Source organism: Heterocephalus glaber, unplaced genomic scaffold (genome assembly GCF_053883595.1).
Source record: "Heterocephalus glaber isolate CG9 unplaced genomic scaffold, H.glaber_assembly_v1.0 deba00001479, whole genome shotgun sequence".
Taxonomy (NCBI): domain Eukaryota; kingdom Metazoa; phylum Chordata; class Mammalia; order Rodentia; family Bathyergidae; genus Heterocephalus; species Heterocephalus glaber.
Window position 1 is genome coordinate 3,589,004 of NW_028258316.1, and position 23,620 is coordinate 3,612,623.

Consider the following 23,620-nt stretch of genomic DNA (forward strand, 5'->3'; position numbering starts at 1 on the left):
CAAACACCATCACTGGAAGAAAGATAGCCTATTTAATAAATGGTGTTGGAAAAACTGGATTTCAACCTGCCAAAGATTGAAACTAGACCCATACCTATCACCATGCACTAAACTAAGATCGAAGTGGATTAAAGATCTAAATATTAAGACAGAAACATTAAACTTGCTGGAAGATAAGTTAGGTAGAACTCTTGATGACATTGGCATAGGAAAAGACTTTATGAACAAAACCTCAGTAGCACAGGAACTAGCACAAGGAATTAACAACTGGGATCTCATCTTATTAAAAAGCTGCACTGCAAGAGAAATCACCAACAGAGCTCAGAGACATCCTACAATGTGGGAAAAATTTTTTAGCAGCTGTACCTCAGACAAAGGAATACTATCTAGAATATATAAAGAATTGAAAAAAATCAGACCCCTCAAATTCAAAGACTCAATTCAAAAATAGGCATCTGAAATGAACAGACATTTCTCAGACAAAGAAATAAAAACAGCAAACAAATATATGAAAAAATATTCAACATCACTCGTCATTCGAGAGATGCAGATGAAAACAACACTGAGATTCCACCTCACCCCAGAAAGAATGGCTGCTATCAAGAAATCAACAAATAACAAATGCTGGTGGGGTTGTGGGGAGAAAGGAACCCTTCTCCATTGCTGTGGGAGTGCAGACTGGTGCAACCACTGTGGAAGTCAGTATGGAGATACCTCAAAGAACTAGGACTAGAGGTCCCATTTGACCCAGCTATTCCCCTGCTGGGGATCTTCCCCAAAGAATTAAAAGAATCATACCACAGTGATATATGTGCACCCATGTTCATAGCGGCACAGTTTGTAACAGCTAAAGCTTGGAAGCAGCCCAAGTGCCCATCAGCTGGAAACTGGATAAAGAATGTGGTTTTCTTTTTTATAAAATGGAGTATTACTCAGCCATAAAGAACGAAAAACTAGAGTCATTTATAGCTAAATGGATGCATATCGAGGCCATCCTCTTAAGTGAAATAAATAGGGCACACATGTGTAAATACCAAATAGTTTCTCTAGTGTGAGAAACTGATAGTGTAAACAAAGGTTAAAATGATTAAAATGAATAATTGATAATTTGAAATAGGAAAAAAGGTCCAAAGACGAAGGAGTGAAGGGAGGGGAAGGGGAAAGGAAAAGAGGGAAAGGAAAAACTATGAGAAAAGAAAAAAAAATGGAAATGAAATCTATGTAAATAGGGAAGGGTGGAGGGGGTGAAGGGCGCACAGGTAATAGGGAAAAAATAAGAACCAAGATACATCATGTACAGGTACAAGCACCCAATGATAGATGTAAATGAATTGTATACCTAAAGTGTACCAATAAAATTAATTAGAAATTTAAAAAAAAAAAGTTCCTCTACCGCCTAGGGAACCTGTCCTGGGGCAGTTGGATGTCAACATGTTTGTATTCCTGAAAGTACATTTGTCCCCCACAGAATCCAAGGCTTCAGTTACCCAAGGTCCCCTGTGCTCTGATAACGCTAAGTGGGACCTTCCAGAAGTCAATAATCCACGCATTTTAAAGTGCACACCATCTCGATTAGTGTGATGGAGTCTTGCACCATCCTGGTCCTGGTCCATCCCAGGGGCAGGAATCGTAGTTTGTCCCACGTATCCAATTGTGTTCGCCGCCTGTCCTTCCATCATGTAGTAGCCTCACTTACCTGATGAACCTGTGGTGTCCTGGTGCTTGTGTTCATCTCACTCCTATCTCACCCAACAGTGGCCCTGTGTAAGAGCAGTGGTGCGGGCAATTTGGCCAGGCCAGAGAAGCCAGAAAGTGCATCCTCTGAGTGGCATGGTGAGAGCTCTCGACTTGATAGGGAAAGAAAGATATGTATATCTTAACAGTACAGTAAGATATTCTGAAAGCAAGAGATCACAGCTCTTTTATTACAGTGTACTGTTATAATTGCCCTAGTCTGTTTTTTGTTGTTAATCTCTTGCCCTGCCTAACTAATAAGTTAACCCTTATCAAAGCTCTTCGGTATAGGTAAAGCTTGTGCTACTGCACTTCCCGGCATCTGGTTGCAAGGGGCCCCCTGTGGGTAAAGATGGAACTGCTGCAGTCTTGTTCTGACTGGCTTTGAGACATCAGTGTCCCAGACTCTGTCTTGGGAGGTGCATTTCTTTTCTGGCTGATGAAATACCTTTCTTTCTCTTTCATATGTTGGGAGCCACACGACATTGGATGAGGAAAAATGGGCCATAGTGGTTAGTCTGTGATGTCTTGTGGTCGCCTTCATTTCCACTCTGAGCCAAGTGAATCTGATTGATCTACTCCAAGTCCTCAGTCTTAGGTCACTTCCCTGGGACTCAAGGAATTGGCACACAGCTCCAGGAAGGCCTCCGCTGGAACCTGTCAGGATCAGGGGCGGAGCCGGGGGAGCCCCAGGGGGGCACCCACACTGGCGTTTGGAGGAGAGGAGAGGCGAGCCAGGGCAGCACATCAAAAAGGCAGCAACCCAGAGGGCTGCGGAGACTTCCCAGGCGCAGTTGCTAATTGCACTTTCGTAATAGTCAGGAGGACGGAGGGGGCAGTGTTCGCACAAAGCCGGAAAGGCTGTGCCGCATCAGGCCGAGCTCCGCTGGGCCGCGCCAGGCTCCCTGGGCTGGCTGGCTTCTTTGCTTCCTTTTTTTTTTTCATCTGTGACATCTGCTCGGTGCTTGTCCCTCCTGTGATACCATACCCCTTGCAGCTGTGCAGACCTCCGGCTCTGCGCTGGTGCATGGAGTGCCCTGAGCATACGGCCTTTTTGATGTGTGATAAAACAGAACCAAGCCACGGGGGTATGGCGAGCGAAGGCATCAGAATATCAATTAACCTGCTCGGAACAAAGCTGCAGCTCCAGAGTGAAATAGACATTTCACTGAAGTGTCGGGAAGATGGATAATGTATTCTAATTAGGTGCTGAGATACCTCCTCGCCCAGCCACTCCTGGGTGTCGGACTCACAGACCTAGTGATGCAGGGTTGGCACACATGGCTCAGTGTCCCTTCATGGCGTCCTTGGATCCTAGCATTTAGTGACTGATGACTTCGTGCTTGAGCAGAATGTGCGGCCAAATATCCGCCAAAATTGTTGTTTCCCCTTAAAAATGCAGTCACTCTTGGGCAAATAACCTCTCTCAATGCAGAAATTCCAGGAAAGATGATCCTTTCAGGGCTTCCATCCTGAGATTGCTCCAGGACTGATGCGTCCTCGTACCGGTGGCCCCGTGAAGGCGCTGTCTGTCCCAGGGGGACCTGTGTTGGGCCCTCGTGGGCTGGCACAAGGATGAGGAGTCTCCTTGGGTGCCTTCCCCAGGGACCCACAGGGGCCTCATTCCTCAGCACTCGGCCACTGTCCCTTCCCCTTGAATCTCAGAGGCAGACCCGAGGAGCTGGTGGCCTGCAGTTCACATCAGAGCCCCCACCTGCTTCCTAAAATCTCCCATCTGCCCAGAATGACACTGGTGAGGCCAGGCTAATCAGGGAGATGTTCCTCATTTTGCTGCACTTTTCTAGGTAATTGGAAGTCCCGCTTTCTTCGGTGAGAAGCCAGCGAGAGCTGTTTCCCTGAATAGTTCTAAAAGCTTTGGACCACATACTGATAATCCACTGCAAATTTATGAGCGAGATTAATGATGATTGCTCAGCAATGCAATATTAAAAGTGGAGGTCTTTCTGAGTGTTAAGCGAAGGCAGGGTTCCAACTGCCTTCCAGTTTCAAAAAGTGACTCGAAGCAGAATTACTAGCCCTGGTAGTAGAAGAAGCAATCAAGGGGCTCATGATTCCTCTCCCCTCCAAGTGGGGAGAAAGTCAGGGGATCTGGATTTAGCTAAAGTTCAGAAAATGTGAGTTGGGCTCCCACAAGTGCCAGTGAGGGGGGAGTCCTGTGCAGCCGGCATCTCCAGTTCCTGGGGAGTTGCTCACATCTGTGGGTTCTGCTCTTTCCAAGAGCCACAGCCCCACGCTTGCCTGGCTGTAACAAGGACTTGAGGGAGCAAAAGACTGTTCAAAACATTTTTTTTACACTTTCACTTCATTAGTTCCAGAAACCAGGGGCTCGTGGCTGTGTTTTCCTGTATAATTTAAGAAATTAATAAAACCTTGCCTGATCATGCCTGATGTTTCCAATTCTTTAAGCTGTACATTTGTTTAGCTTCTTTTTTTTTTTTTTTTTTGACTGTCCATGGAGGCTGTTGGAACTTGAATAATTTAATATTGAAGAAATACGGGTACTTTTTTGTTTTTAATGAAAGCTGTCTCTTGTCTACACTTACACCGTGCCCTGTAAATCGGGGGTGGGGGGGGGGTTGAGGGTGAAGGGGTCTGAGTTCGCCCACATGAGTTCATCCTCTGACCTCAGAGCACCCCCATTCTCCTGATGCTGAGAGAGACAGAGAGAGAGAGAGAGAGAGAGGTCTCTGACAAGGGGGCTTCTTTTGGGGACCCAGCATCAGCAGCCTCAGCACCAGCCTCTGGTTGTCTGGCTCTCTTCACTCCAAAATGGAGACGTGAAGCAATGGCTGCTTTATTTTGCTCTTGCAAAGCTCACCTTTCGGATTTATCTCGATACCGGGTCCAAAGCATTGAACAGTGTGTATGTGTATGCACACGTGTGTGTCTACCTCTAGCTTCATGGGACTTGAAAAGCCTTTAGAAATTGTTTAATGTGAACACGGCTGAGGGACATAAGAAGACAACATAAGCAAATGAGAAGCTAATGCGTCGACTCAACGCAGTTAAAACGTCAGTTCTTCATGAATTAATCTACACATTTAACGTCATCCTAAAATCCTCCTAGAATTTCTGTTTTAAAGCTTGACAAACTATTTTTTGATGCTTACCTGGAAGCATAATTTAAAAAACAGAAGGAAGGACATATTCAATGTAACCATCAATTATAAAGCAGCAATAATTTAAAAGGTTAAAGCAGCTCAGTGATCTACAAGCAGACAGATGAGCATCACACTATGACGAAAGGAATCTCGGACAAGGAGAGGCTATCACAGAACAGGGCGAGGTAGCTCCAGCTGCAATGAAACAAATGGGGCCGCAGCTTCATGTCATTTAGGAAAGAAAACGTGGCTCTACTAAATATTTCAGTGTAAAGAGTAAACTTAGAAGAGAACACAGCTTAAATGGAAGTGAATATGTATCCGCTTTTATAGTAGGAAAAACCTTTTTATAAATCCACACAGTGACAGAATCCAGAAAGAAAAGCAGTGATTAACTTAGCCAAAAGCCAGGGTGTTAAAGACAACACGCTGCACAAAATTCAAAGGCCATAGACAGACGGAAACGTTGGCAACATTGTTTGAGTCTGATGATCCGGCAGTGTTTGCCAAAATGGCTTAATACTCTCAGTATGTAAAGAGCTCTTATAAATAACCAAAAGGATGACATCCCAAAGGGAATGTGGATAGGTGGGATGGATAGATATCTTGGAAGAGAAACAAAATTCAAATAGTCAATAAACATACGGAAAAAAATGTTCCAATGATCAAAGAAATGTAAATGAAAGAAGCAACAGTATATTGTGTTTTTTCTGGAAAGATTTTCCCCAAGCAAATGCCCAACATTAGCAAAGACACAGGGAAATAGGCGCTGTGCCACTGGACTTATAAACTGGCCAGGCGGTTTTGTAGAGCAGTTTGGCAAGATGTATAAAAAGCCACAACAGGAAGTGCCAACTTTTAGAAATGTATCTTGAGGATATTTGATATGCTTGAAGATCTATGTTGGCATTTTAAAATAATGATGAAAAACTGGAATCAAACCAAATGGGCAGCAATACAGAATCAGTTAAGGTCTGGTAGATCAGTTCATGCAATACCAGACAGCTATGAAAACTTCCAAGGATGAGCATTTTGTGCCCTGGAAAACGTTCACAAAATGTTTTTGCTCTGTGAAGATGACAGATTGCAAAGGAGTGTGTGTGGTTCTTTACCTTCTCACCCCCAGGAAAAAATATGTGTGTGTGATACCTGGGAGGAAATCAGCCAAGGTGTTCACTCACAGAGGCTTGCTAGGGTCTTCAGTGTTCCTCAGGGACCTGCATTAGAATTTCTGCATTTTCCATGCAGTATACAATAATCATGTATTCCTTTCCCAGTTAGACTTAAAGAATTAATAGAAACGAACCGCCTATACCAATGCCCTAGCTGTACTGAAAAGAGACTAATGTCTGAACAAAGTCTCCTGAGATACCACTTTGGGTTTCTTCTTTTTAAGGGGTTATTTCTTTCTTTTTTTTTTTTTTGGTACCGGGGATCAAACTTGGGACCTTATGTTTGCTCAGCAGGCAGTGAAACCACTGAGCTAAATCCCCAGCCCGGTTTGTTCTTTTTAAAAAGTGAGGTTTTGTTTTGATCCTGTTGATGTTGTGCCTTAAAAATCCCGTATCTCAGAAACTCTCTTTAGGAGAGAATGCAAAATGTGGAAAGAGCTATATGCACAAAGATGTTCATCACAGTGTTATTTAAATAGTGGGAATTGTTTGCAATCACAAGATTGAACTTCGGATGCTTGCTTGGTGGAATCTAAGCCATTGACAATGGAGGCAATTAAGAGCCAGGCCAGCATGGGGATAAAAAAGTCTGTGGTAGCTATGGTCTGTTGTGGAAAAAATCAGGACATGAAATGTATGGATAAAGAAAATGTGGTATTTATGCACAATGGAGTATTACTCTGCTATAAAGAAGGATAAACTTGAGTTATTTGTAGGAAATGGGTGCACCTTGAGACATAATACTGAGTGAAAGAAAATCAGACACACGAGCTTAAGTAGCCCATGGTTTCTCTTATATGAGGAACCCAAAGTGTAAATAAAGAGCAAACTGGTAGATAGACAATAGCAAAAGGGAAGGGGACCAACAGACGGAGGGAGGGCTGGGGAAGAGCCTAAGCAAAGAATTAAGATGTGTCGTGGACGTGTGCCGACTCCCCACGGGGAGTGTAACCATGTACTGCAAACACGTGCTGATAAAGACCCGGAAAGTGTCAGGATTATTATCATGAACAGAATAGGAAAGGACTACAACAATGAGAGTAGCTGTTAAGGAGGAATCATGTGACTATCAGAAACATTTATTTTCTTCTGTCAAAAAAATCCAAGCCGGGCCTGGGTGTGCACCTGTAGTCCCAGCTACTCAGTAGGCTGAGGCAGGAGGACTGATTGAGCCCAGGATTCCAGACAAGGCTCGGCAACATGGTGAGACCCTATGTGAAGAAAAAAGAATCCAGTCCTCCTCTAAGGTTGTTGTTTTCCTTTTAAATTCCGAAAATCTAAAATAAAGGCTGAGGCAACACTCTCCCAACCCTCTGCCTAGGGCTGGATCCTGGATGGCATTCCTCAGACTCGGGAGCAGGTGCTGATGATGCAGACGCTGGGGCTCGCCCCCCGGCACGTCAGTGAGTACCCCGTGATGGGAGCCCCCCCCACCCCCGACTCCCAGCCCCTCTCCCCAGCTCCCAGCCACCTGTGACCCAGACGTGTTCAGTTAAATTCACCCCCTGTCACAGAGCTGGCTTATTCAGGGCTGATCTTTAAGAAGAGTGGGGTTCTGTTTTCACCCCAGGGGTTCCTTGTCCCAGGAGCCCATGTCTGAGAGACCCTTGACAGGAAGTGCTGGGAAGCATGGCGGAAGCACAGGCCCGAGGGTGCTCATCATCAGTGGGGAGCCACCCGGTTGGGGCGAGGGCTGATCTGGTCCCTGGAGAACACGCCTTGTGTGGCCGAGAGGGCCTTTCCTCTGAGAGTTCCAGGCTGGGGAGGTGGTGGTCCTAGTGGCAATGGATAGTGAGCATCCATGAGGTGCAGAGTTGTGGAGCTCACCGTCCACCCAACGCCTGATCCGGCCTCTCCCTCTGCCCAGTCGTGCTGAATGCTCCAGACTCGGTCCTGATCGAGCGAAATCTGGGGAAGAGGATTGACCCTGTAACCAGAGGTACGGGCTCCCCACACCCCGCACCCCACATCCCGGGGGCTTTCTGGAGCAGGAGGCCCCTACCCTTCACTGAGCATCCGCCAAGAGCACAGAGAGGCTGCACAGGGAGGCTCAGGTTCAAATGCCAGAGCTGGGCTCTGGGCTGGAGGACGCTGGGAAGCGAGTGAGGCAGCTGCAGGGAGGTGGCTTGTGCTCTTCAGAGCCGGGTGTGAGCCTGGCGGTGCTGCAGACAGCGGGCTGTGAGCTCACTCTGCTGTGCTCAGCCCCTGGCTCTGGGCTGTGCATGGGATCCGGTGTGAGCCACCCTCTTCCCAGGGAAACCGTGCACCCGAGCGGCGGCTCCCTGGCTCTGCCCCCCCCCCCAGCTTGCAGTTGTGGTGGCGGCCCTGGGCGGTGGCGAACGGTGCCCCTCTCTGCAGAGATCTATCATACCACCTTTGACTGGCCACGCGAGGCCGAAGTCCAGAACCGGCTGCTGGAGCCTGAGGGCATCTCGGAGGTGGAGACAGCTCGGAAACTGCTGGAATACCACAGGAGCATCATCAGGATCCTTCCCTCCTACCCCAGAATCCTGAAAGCCATCAGCGCCGACCAGCCCTGTGTGGACGTCTTCTACCAGGGTAAGTACGACCACTGGGCAGCACCGCCCCAGCCCCATCCAGGGCCATCACCCTCCCCGCCCAGCAACACCCAGGGTGGCGGCAGCCGGGTGTGCCGGGCACCAGGGGCCCAGGCATAGGCTTCTTGCACAGAAGCCTTGGGACCAGGCTGATGCCCTGCACCCAGGCATGGCCACGTCTCCAGCCCACCAAGGATTTCACAGTGCAGCCGGCTGGGGCGGTGAGGATGGGGCAGGAGGGCCCCACAGCCAGAAGTTTAGGACTGACCTTGAAGGAGAAGGAAGGGGAAATGAATAAAGATTGAAAACAACAAACCACCGCGTGAATCCATTTAGAGCAGGGAGAAGCAGCCCCAGGCTCAGGGCTGCACTGGCGTCTACAGTGACGACTCGTGTGGTGTGGGCAGGAGAGGCTGCAGCCTGGAAGTTGCCGCAGTCTCGGCCCCGGGCTCTTGCCTGTGCTGTCCTTGGCACCTCTCTCCACCCCTCGAGCCTCCATTTTGTCATCCCTGAAGTCAGAACAAAGCCTGTGCCTTCCTCCAGCACCAAGAGGGTGAAGTGAGCATGTCCCCCTCATGGGTCCCTGCCAGGAGCCCCGTGGGGACTGAGAAGGCTCAATGCACGTCGGGTCCCATTGCTGCATTATCATCCCTAAACATCCTGTCCTCGCTAGCCACGGGGACTCGGAATAACCGTGTCCCGAAGTAGCTGTACTATCATTTTTAAGTCTTGCTTCTCAAAGTCTAGTTATGGCCCCATGGATACTACGTAAATGAAGCAGTTTGTTTTGACAGAATAAAATCCCACCATGCTTGATGGCCTGCAAAGGCCTTTTCTCATATATTCTCTCAAATTTTGGAGGGGAGGCGAAGCGAGACCCCCACGTGCTTCCTTCTCTGTGACCCCCTCCGCCTCAGTCTCCTGCTGCAGGCTTGCAGAGTGCCCTTGGGTGTGGTGCTCAGCCACCACCCAGCGGGTGGGTGGGTGTCTGGAAAACGACTAGAAACTGCCAGGCCCGGCTTGGCTCCCAGTGTTCCAGTGCTTTTGCATCTCGGAAGGGTCTTTGGTAGCAAATGCTGCGCTCTTAAGAGAAACATGGGCCACATTTATCTTATGTCATGATTCTGAATTTACACATTAATTACTTCCAAGTTACTTAATTAAATTTAAAAGTTCATATGATCATGCATAAAGAATTCATGCCCGGAATTGTAAATAAAAATGTGAGTGTCTGAATATTAATTATTATTAATTAATAATGCGGAGAGATAGATTGAAAATTGGAATGCAAAATTCTCTCTGTGTTCTTTTTTTAATCTCTCTGCAGAGCATCCAGCAACCACATATTTCTAAAAAGAATGATTAGATGTGGAGATCGTCTAGGGGATCATTACTTCTAATTAACTTAGTTATTTACTGTAAATTAAGCATCATTTGTAAGCAGGCCGCCTTGCCCTCAGTGTCTGCTTTCCTGAGAGTCAAGAGCCTTGCTGGGCACCTCGCTTGGGGCCCCAAACCCACCCAGTCTCTGAGCAGGAATTAAACCTCCGTCGTGGGACTGTGGGTCAGTAACATGGGGTTATTGGCTTCGCAGTTAATACACAGTAGCTACGGCAATGATCTTAGTGGTTACCACAGCCTTGAAGACAGTCCCCTTATCTCACCTGTGCTGCTAGTCTAGAAAAGAAGGAATTGCAGTATCTATCTCCAGTAATCTACCCAATTAGCAGCACAACCCGACAGATTCCAGAGCTCCAGGTGTGCACAAGGAACATGTCCCAGCAGCTCTCAACTGGGGACAATTTTGCCTCCTCCACCTGCAAGGGGAGACATGTGGAAATGCCTGCACACACTTTTTGGTTGTCAGAACTCGGGGTTGTGCTACTGGCACCTCGTTAAAGGAGGCCAGGGGTACCACTTACCATCCTTCCAATGTACAGGATGCACCCACAACCAGGAGCTGCTGGGCCCCAAATGCCTGTAGTGCCAAGGTTGAGAAACCCCAAATCAGACCCCTTGGTTGGGTCCTGGGGATCATATCCCTTCGCCCACCCAGGACAGAATCCCAGGAGGGACATTTGCAATGGCAGACGGGGTGGGGCTTTGGCAGGCAGGAGGCTGGGGGGAGGGAGCCCTATTTTGAAGGCCAACTCCCCTGCGCAGGTGCCCGAAAGGCTGCCCTTTTAGAGTGCCCTTGGCCTGTCCTCCCGCTCCCCTCTTCTCTGCTTGTGAGGGACGTGGCCTGTTTGATGTTCAGTAGCTTTGCCCTGTGACTTCTTGGCATCGGACGCCTCCCTCGGTGCAGGGTCTCCTGGTGGCTGGAGACAGTCACCCTGCCTCCCCACCACTTTGTTCATGAAATGCCAGGGTGCACGGCAGGCCAGGGCTGCGCGGCAGCATCTGCCTGCTCCGTGACCTCTCATTGCCCTCTTCAGAGACTCACACAAAGTTGGCATCACTGAAGTGTGGCTGCACAATTATTGTCCACCGAGTCCCTGGTCCTTTAGCCCCTGCACCTCGGCCCCACGCAGCCGGAGGCGCTTATCAAAGCCTGTGTCTGACCCTCGGGCGCGTCCTGCAGGAAGCCAGCATGTACCTCCCTTCACAGACAGCCTGGGCCAGGGCTTTGGTCAGAGGCTTGGCCCCAATGCAGTCTAGAAACCGCTGTGCTGCCGAGAACCCCGGGGTGGCTCAGAGGGCGGTGTCTGGGGTCTCACCGCTCCCTGGCCACCTTGGTGCCCAGGCCTGACACATAGCTCATGCCTCTGCTTCTCCTGGGCCACCATGAGAGGCACAGAGAAATGCTCACAGCCCTGAACAGAGCCAAAGCAGCAGTGCTGGGCGCTGGCTCCCTTTCCTTTAGGACCTGCCTTCACTGTCGTCCTGTCCCCTCTCCAGCTCTGACCTACGTGCAGACCAGCCATCGCTCCAATGCCCCGTTCACCCCGAGGGTGCTGCTGTGCGGGCCCATGGGCAGCGGCAAGAGCCTGCAGGCCGCCCTGCTGGCCCAGAAGTACGGGCTTGTCAACAGTGAGTGCGGACTCTCCAGTCTCCCCCACCTTCTGCTCCCCAGGCTGACCCACCCCATGGGCCTCAGGGAGGGCATGGAGGATCAGCTCCAGGTCTCCGTCCTGCTCTCTTGCTCTTAGCAGTCACCACCGAGTCTCCCTTTGCAGAGATAAGATTTTTGTCCTCCTGAAGAACATAGCCATAAAGACATTAACTGGTAGAAACAGGTCCCCCGCCCAAAGAGCCAAAACCCTGTCTGGTCATCATTTTCATGTCCTCTGGAGGCCAGCCTCCCCCTGCCTTCCTCCTGCCCCTGGGATCCCCTCACTGGGGCCTCGGCTCACACACGGGCAGTGGCTGCGCATTTCTTTGCTCCGGTCTCACGCAGCTCCCCAGCCCGGGTCAGCGTATTTACAGGCAAACAATTTCTGGACCAGGGGAAGACGTCTCGCTCTGCACAGTTTCAATAAATATTTTACCAGGAGGCGAGAAAATATTGAAATCAGCTCTCCGGGTCTTTGCTGAGGTGTCCCAGGTGGTCTCGGAGGCCGTCTCCTGAGTCAGGAGGATCAAGGGCTGGGGGGAGGGAGGGACAGTAGCGGGTGTGGGGTTGGATGGCAGTAAAGGCGCTGCCCCCACTCACGCCTCAGTAACCCCAGCTTACAAGGAAAACAGGAGCCTGCACCCCCAAATATATAAACTGCATATATAGGTCCTCAAATCACACCTGCCGCCATGCAAATATACGTAGAATACGTATGCACATACACACAAATATATTCTTGTTCATATATATACCACCCCAGGAGGTTGATGTTTTGAATTAAAATGCTCTTTAATTAGGTCCCTTAAAAATAATTTAGTTCCTTCCAATTTAAAATTCCAAAGCCACAGAGACTAGCCAGGAATTAGTGACAAAAATCACACCCACAAAAAAGATAGAAGCCAGGCATGATGGTGCATGGTTGTCATCCCAGCACTCGGGAGGCTGAAGCAGGAAGATTGCCAGGGGCCTGGGTTCCATAGTAAGTTCAAGGCCAGCCTGATCTACACAGCAAGACCTTCCCAGTCTCAAAAAAAAAAAGAAAACTGAGCAATTATTGGGCAAATTTCATCAGTGTGGAAGTCTATACACATTACAAAAAGATGCTTTTTCTTAATTCATTTTTAAATGAGTTATTCAAATTATCTCTTTTCTCAATTTGACATGTTAAGAGTACTGATTAGACAAACTTCGCAACAGTGGTGAGGGATGGCTTCTTGATTAGGAACGCACAGCTGTACGCCTGTGGCCACACCACGTGCTCAGCTAAGTGTCTGCTCTGTCATCCTGCAGGGCCAGGAAGAGGTATGGGGAATCAGGCCATGGTGGTGTATGTCTATAATCCCAGTACTGAGGGAGGCTGAGGCAGGAGGATCGCATATTGAAGTGCCACCTGGGCAATTTCAGGAGACCCTGTCTGTAGATAAAAAGAACTGGGGATGTTGCTTAGTGGTAGTGCACCCATGGATTCAATCTCCAGTACCCCCCAAAATAATTAAAATTTTAAGAAGAGGTACCGGGCGAGAGGGCAGACGTGAAAACACTACACACAGCACACAGGGCTGGCTAAATGACAGCCTGCTGCAGTCTGCTTACATAGATGCTCTCATTCAGGAAAAGTAGTTTTTAAATCTCAGTTGCTTTTAGCATGGCAGTCATGAGGAGATGAAATTACCTGCCTAGATTGTCCCAAAAATGAAAATAGGAGAGCTCACAATGGCTTTTGCTTTGTAGTTAAAGAGCCGCCGTGGGACTCTTTTAGATAATTGGGCATTTAGAGACAAACTCAGAAAGTGCACATTCCTCAGAGGTGCTGGCTGGTGGTAAATGAATGCCAGGCAGGACGAGATTTCAGCAAGCCAACTTCGGGCACCTCAGGTCAGAGTGGGCAGCCGGGCGCCGTGCCCCGGCTCAGCCCTGAGCCCCACATTCCAGAGGCTCTAAGACAGGGGACACCCCTGCTAACGAGCACTGGCTCCCATGAGCTTCATCAGAGACCGGGTTTTAGCCGCTGGGTATCGAAAGGGCTCAGCTCTTTGAAAGGAAAAACTCACACTGTTCAGTTACTATCGAGACAAATCCTCTGACTCAGTGATTTCACTCCAGGATTTGATTCTCCTGAAATACTCACTAAGCATGGTGTGCAAAGGGTGCATGGGAAGAGCTAGAAGCAACCTCAAACTCTTGGCAGAGAACCCAGAAAGCCACTTGACCTCCAATTATATCACTAAGTGAGGGAGGGGCCAGAAAGCAGGTCCGTCACTCAGCCGTGCTGAGGGAGTGATTTCATTTGCTTTAAAGGAACCTTCATGTAGGCTCATGAAAATACGAAGAGATGTACACACCCGAAGGGTGATCTTGAGAGTGTATCATGATTCTGACTGATTTCATTTTATAATGAGAACAGAAGTCTAAGCGAGTATCAGTAATATTTTTCATCGAGTGCCTGCTGTACACAACATACTTGTTGGGTACACAGATAGTGCCAAATGTAGAAAAAATAGAAAAGGAACTCCAGGCCATAGTAAGTCCTGCAGGCCGGGCAGAGCCAGGAGTCTGTGACAGCAAGGCTGATTCCAGCCCAGTCCCAGGGCCAGCTGTGTCCGAGCCCGTCGTCCCTCATGTGGGCCCACTGCTTCCTAGAATGCCTCACTGACCCCACAGCAAGAATGCAGTAGCCTTACGTGAACATCCTGACCACAAATACAATAATTATTATTATTTGAGGGTTTTTTTGAGACAGGGTCTCACTGTCTAGCCCAGGCTGGCCTCAAACTCCTGGCAGTCCTCCTGCCTCAGCCTCCCAAGTGCTGGGATTATAGGTGTACAAATGTCAATTAGAATGTTTGTGGCACTCAAGTCTTCCAAGTCTTTAATGGTTATCTCTCTACTTGCAACTCCCAATACAATAAAATCTCCAATTCTATAATGTGGATTTGACCATTTCCTGCCAGTTTGGGCCTCTCGTATTTGTTTATTTCTTCCTGGTGAAATGATTGTTTTACTGCTAGGAAGTGTTCCTCCACCTCTCTAATAATGTCCATTTTCTTAAAATCCACTTTGGTAATCACATGGCCCTCTCTCTAACTTTCTTGTAATCCGTGTCCATATGGTATATCTTCTAATCTTTTTCTTTTAAACTGTCCATATCTTAATATTATAAACATGGGTCTTGTAGAGAGTGCACATCGGAGTTTGCTATTTTTAAAAATCTAGCTTGACATTCTTTGCGTTTATTTGAAGTATTAGTGCTTGTCCATCGAAAGTGATTTTTCAATGGTAGCTAGCAAGTCTACCAGCTTGGTGGGTTTTTTTCTGTTTATCCCACCTGTTCTGTTTCTCTTTTCCTGCCATCTTTTGGGATGACCAGCTAGTGTTTATTTATTTTTATCTTTTGGGGTTTTTTTTTTTGAGACAGGGTTTTGCTATATGTAGTTCAGGTTGGCCTCAAACTCACAGTGATCTTCCTGCCACCAACTAGAATTTAGTACTTCATTTTATCTCCTCTCTTGCCATGTTTAGTATATCTCTTTGCCTTAGTTTGTTAGTGATTGCTCTAGAGATGACATATGCATCCTTTGCTTCTCAGAGTCCTTCTTGAATTAATGTTATACCCCGTCATGTGTAAGAACCTTCAATATAGAGCTGGGCATGGTGGCACATGCCGGTCATCCCAGCACTTGGGAGGCTGAGGCAGGAGGATCGCCAGGAGTTCGAGGCTAGCCTGGGCTACATAGTGAGACCCTGTCTCAAAAAAAAAAAACCAAACAAACAAAAGAAAGAAATCTATGTTGACAGTTTTTTTTTCTCTCTTACCACTTTAAAGATGTCATTCTGTTCTTCTGCCTTGCATTTCTCCTGATGAGAAGTCTGAGATTGTTTTTTGTCATTGCTGTCCTGTATGCGAAGCATCTCTCTCTCCCCTCTAGCTTCTGTATTTTCTCTTTTCTGTAGCTTTTAGCAATCTGGCTACAGTGCAGGAGGGTGTGGCTGACTTTGTGTTTGTCTCAGAGACTCTTGGATGTGTGGTCCGATGTTTGTCCTCTGATTTGGACTTCTGCCACTGTCTTCTCAGATATTTTTATGTCCCCTCCTCTGTTTTCTGGCGCTCCAGTGACATATGCCTTAGATGCAAGTCACCAAGCTCCTGCTCTTTTCTCCAGCCCTTTCACTTCCTCTTTGTTGAATTTTGGAATCTTTTTTTTTTTTTGGTACCGGGGATCGAACTCCGGTCCTTGCGCTTGTGCAGCAGGCGGCAAAACCACTGAGCTAAATCCCCTGCCCTTGGAATCTTTTACTGCTTGTTTTCCTGCCTTTAGATTTGCTGATTACAGCTCATCCCATAACTTTGTTTTCATTTAAGATACTGTATCTTCCAGTTCCGGAGTCTCTCTCTGGTTCTACTTTTAGTTTCCCTCTGCTGAGGTTCCCCATCTGTGCATTCATTTTGACTATCTTTTCCTTTAACGTTTTAAACACATTTACAAACTCCTTAACACTGAAGGTTAAAAAAACCATGATTGTGCAGTTAACAACTCAGATAAAAAAAGTGCTTAAGTCTTCTGGCTTTGGCTATTAAGGGCTGTATTTGTCACTTTCCTATCTCATTGGGACAAAATACTCAATACCCACAAGCTAAAGGAGGAGAGATTTACTGGCTCATGGCTTTCAGAGGATTCAGTCCATGGTCAGCTGGCTTGAAGGCAAAAACAGCGTGATGGAGGGGCCTGGTGGAAGAAGCTGCTCAACCTGTGGTGGCCAGGAGAGAATGGAGGGGCTGGGAACAAGAATATACCCTTCCAGGTCACCCCAGTGACCCCCTCCAAGCAGGCCCCACCTCCTCACAGCACCTTCAGTTGTGGACACAGCAACCCCATGATCCAGTCACCTGCCATAGCCCCAGCACCGAGCACATGAAACTTACAGGGGACATTTTAGATCTGAGCCACAGTAAGGGCTTCCCAAGCCAAGGAGAAGGGAGCCTGTGCTTATTCATTCAGCTCCTGTTGGCCATCCACTCCCACGTGCTGGCCTTGGCCCAGGGCTGGAGTCAGTAGGGCAGGATGGAAAGTCCACTGCTGCCATGGGCACACATCCAAAGGGGACAGTGGCACTGGGCCAGGAAACTCCAGCTGCTGCCTTTTAATTATGAATAAGTCCACCTAGTATGTGGGCTGGTCCTCTTCTGTGAGTGTTTGTTTGTTTGTTTGTTTGTTTGTTTGTTTGAGACAGGGTCTCACTATGTAGCTCAACTGGCCTTGAACTCTCAGAGATCCTCCTGCCTCAGCCTCCTGAGTGCTGGGATGACAGGGGCATGCCACCATGCTCAGCTCGGTCCTCGTCTGTGGACCCACTGACCCTGGACTGCCTTGCCCACTGGAAAGACTGTGGCATTGCCATGGTCCCCATCCTCCAGTGACATTTTCCGGGCCCAGCAGCCCTCCACCTGCACATGAATCCTCAGCGAGCATCAGTTCTGTTTGCCGATCCCAGGTGCTGCCGAGGCCCGGCAGGAGCCTCCCTGCTGGCGACGTACTCATTAGTGTATTCCTGCACCGTCCATCTTTAGTATGTTTGGCCAAATGCATTCCTTTTTGTTCCGCATCTTCCTCTTGTGTTTCACGGCCCAGCCCCTTTCTGATGTTCACTTTCACTCGGGCACATTCCCGCATGCAGAAAAACCTTTCCTGTATTTTCCAGCAACTCCTTTTCCCCCAACAGTCAGCTCTGCACTGGGGTTTCTTCCTTCCTTCCTCCTTCTTCCTATTTAACACCTCACGATGTCTCTCTGCTCCTCTCCTTCAGTCTGCTGCGGGCAGCTGCTGAGGGAGGCCGTGGAAGACCAGTCGAAGCTGAGCGAGCTCATCCAGTCCTTCTTTGACAAGGAGATGACAGGTAGGCCATGGCCCTGCAGGAGGGCTCTGAACATCCGGGGCTTGAGGTCAGGGCGGCCGCTGGGCATCCAGGCTGAGCCCAGGCCAGAGAGCCTGGGACCTGGTGGGTGCTACTGGGGGTCTGGAAGGTCCCTGCTTCCCAAGAAGGTTTTCTGCTCCTAGCTGGTGTCCCTCAGCCTGGAGAGCCAGGGCCACCGAGCTTCCGCCTCCTTTACTGTGCAGTATAGGGCGGTCAGCAGCTGAGGTCTGGATGAGGGAGGCGTTGCGCAGGGAGCCTGGGCCAGCTGACGGTCCTCAGGGGCTTGACGGGATCAGGACCATCAGGAACACATCAGGATCCTTTCCAGCACCCACAGCCTAAGAGAACCCTCAGGTGTGGGCCTCAGGAAGGGCATCTGGGCTCGTGAGGCCTCAGGGGCCACCGAGGGGCCACCCAGCTGCCCAGGCACACAGCCTGGGCTCTGCAAGGCCCTGTGACACTTGCCCCAGGACGCCTCCTCCACCCAGCCACATCTGCCTCTCGCACACAGTGCTGTGGTGCCTCCACACGCACATGCAACTCAGTCATCACGTCTGACGTGAAGCTGTGATTACCGTGGAGAAAATGATGCCCCACGAAGCTGCCATTCCCCTGGGCAACACAGGTGCCGGTTGGGACATCAGCCCAGCAGGCTGCTCGCTGCCTTCTCCCCCGCCGCTGTCTGGACGGAGCTGGTTAATGAGGAGTCGCCCTCGCTCCTAATTGTCAGTGGAAGGGCTTGCTGGGGAAGCATCCTGGCATGGCTCTCCTGAGCCCGCATGAGACATCCTGGTCCCCAGGATGAAGCTCGAATGAGGGGGAGTCTGAGTGGGCCGGGTGCAGGCAGGAAGCTCCTGGCAGTGTGGGAACCAGTGCACTCTGGGGTGCTGTCCCCACCAGCCAAGTGGCCCCGTGGAACCAACCATGCCCTTCTTGATGCACCTGGCAAAACAAAGACAAAGAGAAGGCCCAAGCCAGAGAGTCAGTGTTAACCATCCGCAAGTCTTAGGGAAGGGTGTACAAGAACCCTTGAACTCTTATGCATTCCATCTATTTCTGGGGGGGTCAGAGGAACAATGGTTAGTTCTTCCTCTGCAGGGGCAGAAAGGAATTTCCGTGAACCCAAGCAGGCTAGCCGTGTACACCCTCGGCCCAGCCACCCATCACCCGAGCAAGCCCATGCGTGCTCTCAGTGGTGGTCCAGCTGCAGAGGTTTGTTGATTTTTTGTTTATTGGTGATTACAAAGGAGACTTAAGTGCACGTTCCCCACTTTCCTCTAAAGTTAGAGAGATCCGGACAGCTTTGATCTTCAATGTTTCATGCTATTTTTTTGCTTCCACTGCTTTGTGTTTATTTAGACTATGTAGCTCAGTACTTTTGCTCTTCCTACAAAATTAAAGACACAACAACAACCAATATCATATCTTCCTAACAGAAGCAATAAATTTTGTCACCTCGCTAATCCTGATCTCACAGGGATGACAAAGAATGCATTTACATTCATAAGCGCTAACAGGGTCTCATTAGTGGGCTGTGGAGAAGCTGCTGGGAAACCAAAGCACTCGGCTGGCAGCGTTCGCTTTGGAGGGGACCTGCCCAGCCAACCACAGCCCTGCCTCTGCCGAGTAACTACTGTGCGTGAGGCCACGGGGCTTCCCACCTAGTGTGTCTGTGGCGTCTGTGACTCAGGGGTCCCCTAGCCCCCGGGGGTACCCCTGCTAGGGCCTGGGGGTGATGATTAGCCACCCCTGAGTAGGAGATGTACAGTTGGCTGGGATCCGAGGTCATGGTTGGGCCCTCCAAGGACAGGCCTGGCAAAAGGGACCTGATAAATGGCCACATCCTGAAGGTGAGGAAGAGCTCTTGCTGAGTGGAGGCAGCACTGGAAGGGAGTCTTCCCAGCCCTGCCCTGGGGCAGAAGGTCCCTCCTGAAATGTGCAGGACAGGCTGGTACATGCCCTAACACTCTCTGGTCTTCCAGAAGAGGGAGACGGTGGTTGCTCCTCCGTTGCTTTTGGGGCCACTGAGGCACCTCAGTTTCCCCTCTTCAGAATCCCAGGTGCATTTCTGATCTGCTGCCCCAGGTGCTGGCAGCATTCACCAGCCCCTGCTTCTTGTTAGGACTTTTCACACGTGGCGTTGAACGCCCGCGAGGCACAGGGAGATCCACTCCCAGGGCAGTGGGTGTGGTAAGGGCAGAGAGACCCCGTTACCATGGGTCGGAGTCCGGGGTCCATACAGCACTGCATCCTACCATCTGGCCACCCGGTGTGGGACCCCATCCTCAGCACCCCATCCTCAGCAGTGCTCTTCCTGGGGACACTCCCGCCACCCTCTGGACACTTGGCCCCCACCATGGGGACTCTGCTGTCCTCCTGTCACCTGGCAACCCCTGGAGTCACAGGCTCCTGGCCCCTGCACTCACCTTGGGGAGTTGCTCCAGAGACTCACCGTAGTGGCAGGTGGCGCCCTTCTGCCGTCCTCGACGCGCTTGCTGCCACCGTCGCCACTTGGCCTGGTAGATCTAGATCTCATCTTCCCCGGACAGAGCCGCGGACCCTATTCCCCCACCCCGGCCTCAGGATGTTGTGTCCCAGCCTCGACCTCTGCAGACTTGGTGATGTTCCTTTTCAGTCCCCGTAGGTGCTGCTAACACCTCTGCCTTTCGCATCAGCAGCAGAGTTCATGGCCGGGCTGTTTCCCCATCTTTCCACGTTTTCTGGGCCAAGGCCTCCAAAGCCCCATCTGAGCTCCTCTTCAATCCCTTGATCCCAGACTCTTGGGGATGGCGCCGTGGACAGAGGGGCGGGGCAGGGCGATGCTTATTCTGTGCCCTGGACTTTGAAATATGTAAGTCTGACCTCCAAATCCCACTCCGACTCCAGCTGCAGTGCACAGAACAAATTTATTCCCCAGAGTGGCGCGCGGCGGTGTTTGTGCAGCCGCTGCTGAGAGAGCAATACGGGCTCGGCCTGCATGGGCGAGCAGGGTCGAGCTTCAATCGCGCAGCCTTCATCGTCGAGAAGCTGTCACTGTTACCTGGGTAAGAAACTGGGCTTTGGAAAAGCAAGTGTTCAGCCTTTCCGTATCGCTCAAAGTGCGGTTGTTGGCCTGGATGGTGTCCATCCTGCCATGTACCCTGGCAGTGTGTCAGGTGTCTTTTCCTCTCTAGAATCCACCAAAGCAGCTACCAGGTCTCAATTCTTTGCTCAAATCCATGTGGGCTCGAAGTGGTTACCATCAACACATGTGCGTCCTGCCCCTTCCCCACGGCTTCCCGCCTACCGAAAGGCTTTCTGGGACAGCAGACATGGTGTCTGCCCATTGGAATGTCCTGCTTCCCCCTTCTCACTTAATCCAAAACCAGCCCCCCACAGGCTCACCCTGCTGCCCCAGCTCGCCCATCCCCGGGAAGGCTGTGCTGGTTTATTTTTAGCCTGCCTCCAGGGAATTTCAGCCATAAACTGGGGTCCAGCAGCTGCCAATGGTAGATATAACCTATTTCCAGATTAGGGTCTAATTAGAGATCCCCCATCCTTTCCTCGGTGCGAGGGCATCGGCGTCTACCTGGCCCTGGTAATTGTTCTCCTCTCGTGCTGCGGGGGCCTGCTCCTGACTGAGGAGGGCCCCTCACCACCTCCTAGGACTGAGATCTGAGGGTGCACAGGACTCTGACTGGCACGCACCCCAGCACACCCCGCCAGCCCCAAATTGTGATGATTAGGAGTGATTTCCAGAGCCTTCCTTGAGCCCGGGTCCCAGGTGGCATTCGGGATCAGTGCTTCATTTTTTAGGGTGAATTAATATTCTCATCACTAAATGCACACTAAAGATCTGACAATAGATCAGCTTTTCTCTTTTGTTAAAAACTTGCAAAGAGTTGCCAAGTTGAAAGACAAAGTAAATCTCCCGTCTGAGGAGGTAAGCGGATGCTGTTTCTTGTTTGGAGCATGCACCCTCGTGGGCTGCGAGCTGTCTTCTGGCGGAGGGGAGACCCTGGGGGCCCCGGCCCGCTCCCTGCAAGACTGCGAGTGTGCTGTGTTTGGAGGAGCTGAAGACAGCGCATGCCTCGCTAAATAATTTAGCAGTTGATTAATAGACTCACAGGGGTATAATTAGTGGAGGGAGAGATAGTGGGCACCGTAACCGGCGCAGTGCTTGGGGGAGCTGGAGCCTTTATTTTTTTACAGAAAGTTTCTAGGGTGCTGGGCGTTTGAAGATAAGTTGGGAAGAGCTCAGCGCCTCTTCCCTTTTGAAGTGGAAATAGGACAGTTTGAATCCGTCGAGTTTAATTTTTCACAAGCTGTAGGGGCCCTGCAGAGCAACTCCCTTTTTATTATTGAAAAAAAAACCCTCTACATTTTTCTTTCATTTTTCTGCACACACACACACACACGTGTGCGCGCGCACACCAGTCCAAGCAGCAAGTCGTAAACACATTAATTTACTTTTTGTTGGCCATGGGTTTTCCCCGCCCCACCTCCCCCGGCAGCATGGCCTTGTGTCCCTGGTGTCCCTGGTGTCCCCCAGCCAGAGGCCCCGCTGGAAGGTGGGCTGGAGGCTGGCGAATGGAGGCCCCATAATGTATGCATCCCAAGGAGCTCTCACCTTGCCTGACAATGCTTTTGAAGTAGCTCCTCTTTTCAAGTCAAACTTTGGACTTTCCCGCTGGGACTGCTACAAAGATTCCTTATGGAAAACAGGTAGGAGTCTTTGCCAGCCCGAGAGAAGGCCAGGGCTGTGCTAGCCAAACAGGGTGGCGGGTGTAAAAGTGCTGTTTGCATTCTGAGGCCCACGGCCCGTTAATGAGAACAGATCGGTAAAGGGAGTCCATGGCGTCCCCTGAGCACCAGGTTTGTGCCCGTTAGGGGCCCAGCACCTTGTTTGTTTTTAACTAGACTTTCATTGTCAAAGTGCACGTTGTCTTTCTACATCACCAAAATGATGTTTTGCCATGGGAGCGGTGCCCGACATGGGAAGGTTGTAAAGCTTATTCAGTGGCTAGTCCAGAGGGGAAACTGAGGCAGTCAGGATGTTTGGTTCATGCTGCTTCTTATCCCCATGGGAGAAGCCTCTGTTTTCCTGAGGATGGAGTGTGCACTGAGTGAGTGCCTGCTCTGTCCCAGGCATCAGTTAAAAAGCACTGAACACAGCCAGACCCAAACACCTCTGGGAAGTCCCCGGAGAACCCAGAAGTGCACGGTGTCCTCCTGCTCTGCCTGGAGCTTCTGGATGTGGTTCCCTCTCTGTGGGCAGCCTCAGTGTTCTCCAAGAAGAGCACAACGTCCAGCGCACTCAGCCGTGAAATTGTCTTAGACAGGCAGGACCCTACGGAGCCCAGCTCTGCTGCTCCGCTGCAGGTCCCCAGGCAGCCCTGGCACATCCGTCCGAGCTGCACTCGGGCCCCGCGACCCCCAAGGCAGGTGCGGCTGGAAGCACTTTCCCTCTGGGATGCCCGTGGCTGGCTGGCAGTGACACAGCTTTGCTCCTAAAGCACTCTGCAGGGCAGGCTGTCCCCGGTGACCTCTTGAGGTCCCTACACACCAGCGCTGAGGCTTCCTGTGCATGGAGCCTGGCACAGCCTGGAGCTGCAGAGGGAGGGAAGCCCGAGGACCACAGCTCGCAGCTTTGCACCTGTCTGTGCTGCTCCAAGTGACAAGGGGGCCGCGCGGGGCGACGGGCAACAGGGGACAATGGACAGAGACAGGGCGATTGGCAGGGCAGGGGCAGAGGGACACGGAGAGGGTGGGGATGAAGAAAGAGCTTTCCCAGCATGGAGGAGGGATGTTCCTGTCTCGTCCTCCCTCCTGGGCATCCCCCTCCTCACCCACCACCCTGTGCTCGCCTGCAGAACTGACTCCTCCGCAAATGTTGGTTCCCGCTCTTCTGCCCCTGCTCTGTCTGCTCCACGTGGGTGGGGCAGGGTGGGTGGCTCCGCATGGCTGTTGGCCCCCAGCCCTGTGATGTGGGCAGTGCCCGACAGGCCTCCCTCGGCACTTGGGCCTGTACTGTGCCCTCTGCTGCCTTCATTTCTGTGTAGATGAGCCCCTGTTCACCTGGTTCCCATT

General features: G+C 50.5%; 1 protein-coding gene across 8 annotated transcripts in view; it reads left to right on the forward strand.

Moving 5' to 3' along the window:
• Ak8 (adenylate kinase 8) overlaps nt 1-23,620 on the forward strand; it is a 143,642-nt gene that overhangs the window by 31,055 nt on the left and 88,967 nt on the right. For 7 of the 8 annotated variants that reach the window (XR_015439728.1, XM_087182702.1, XM_021261814.2 and 4 more), the window contains 5 exons: nt 7,350-7,431; nt 7,896-7,967; nt 8,387-8,587; nt 11,485-11,616; nt 17,444-17,533. Coding sequence is in view for 7 of the 8 variants with exons in the window: in XM_087182702.1 (XP_087038828.1) it covers nt 7,350-7,431; nt 7,896-7,967; nt 8,387-8,587; nt 11,485-11,616; nt 17,444-17,533 (577 nt within the window). In the remaining variant the exon portion in view is untranslated. The remainder of the gene's footprint in view (nt 1-7,349; nt 7,432-7,895; nt 7,968-8,386; nt 8,588-11,484; nt 11,617-17,443; nt 17,534-23,620) is intronic. The other variant, XM_013073621.3, reaches the window with a different exon arrangement.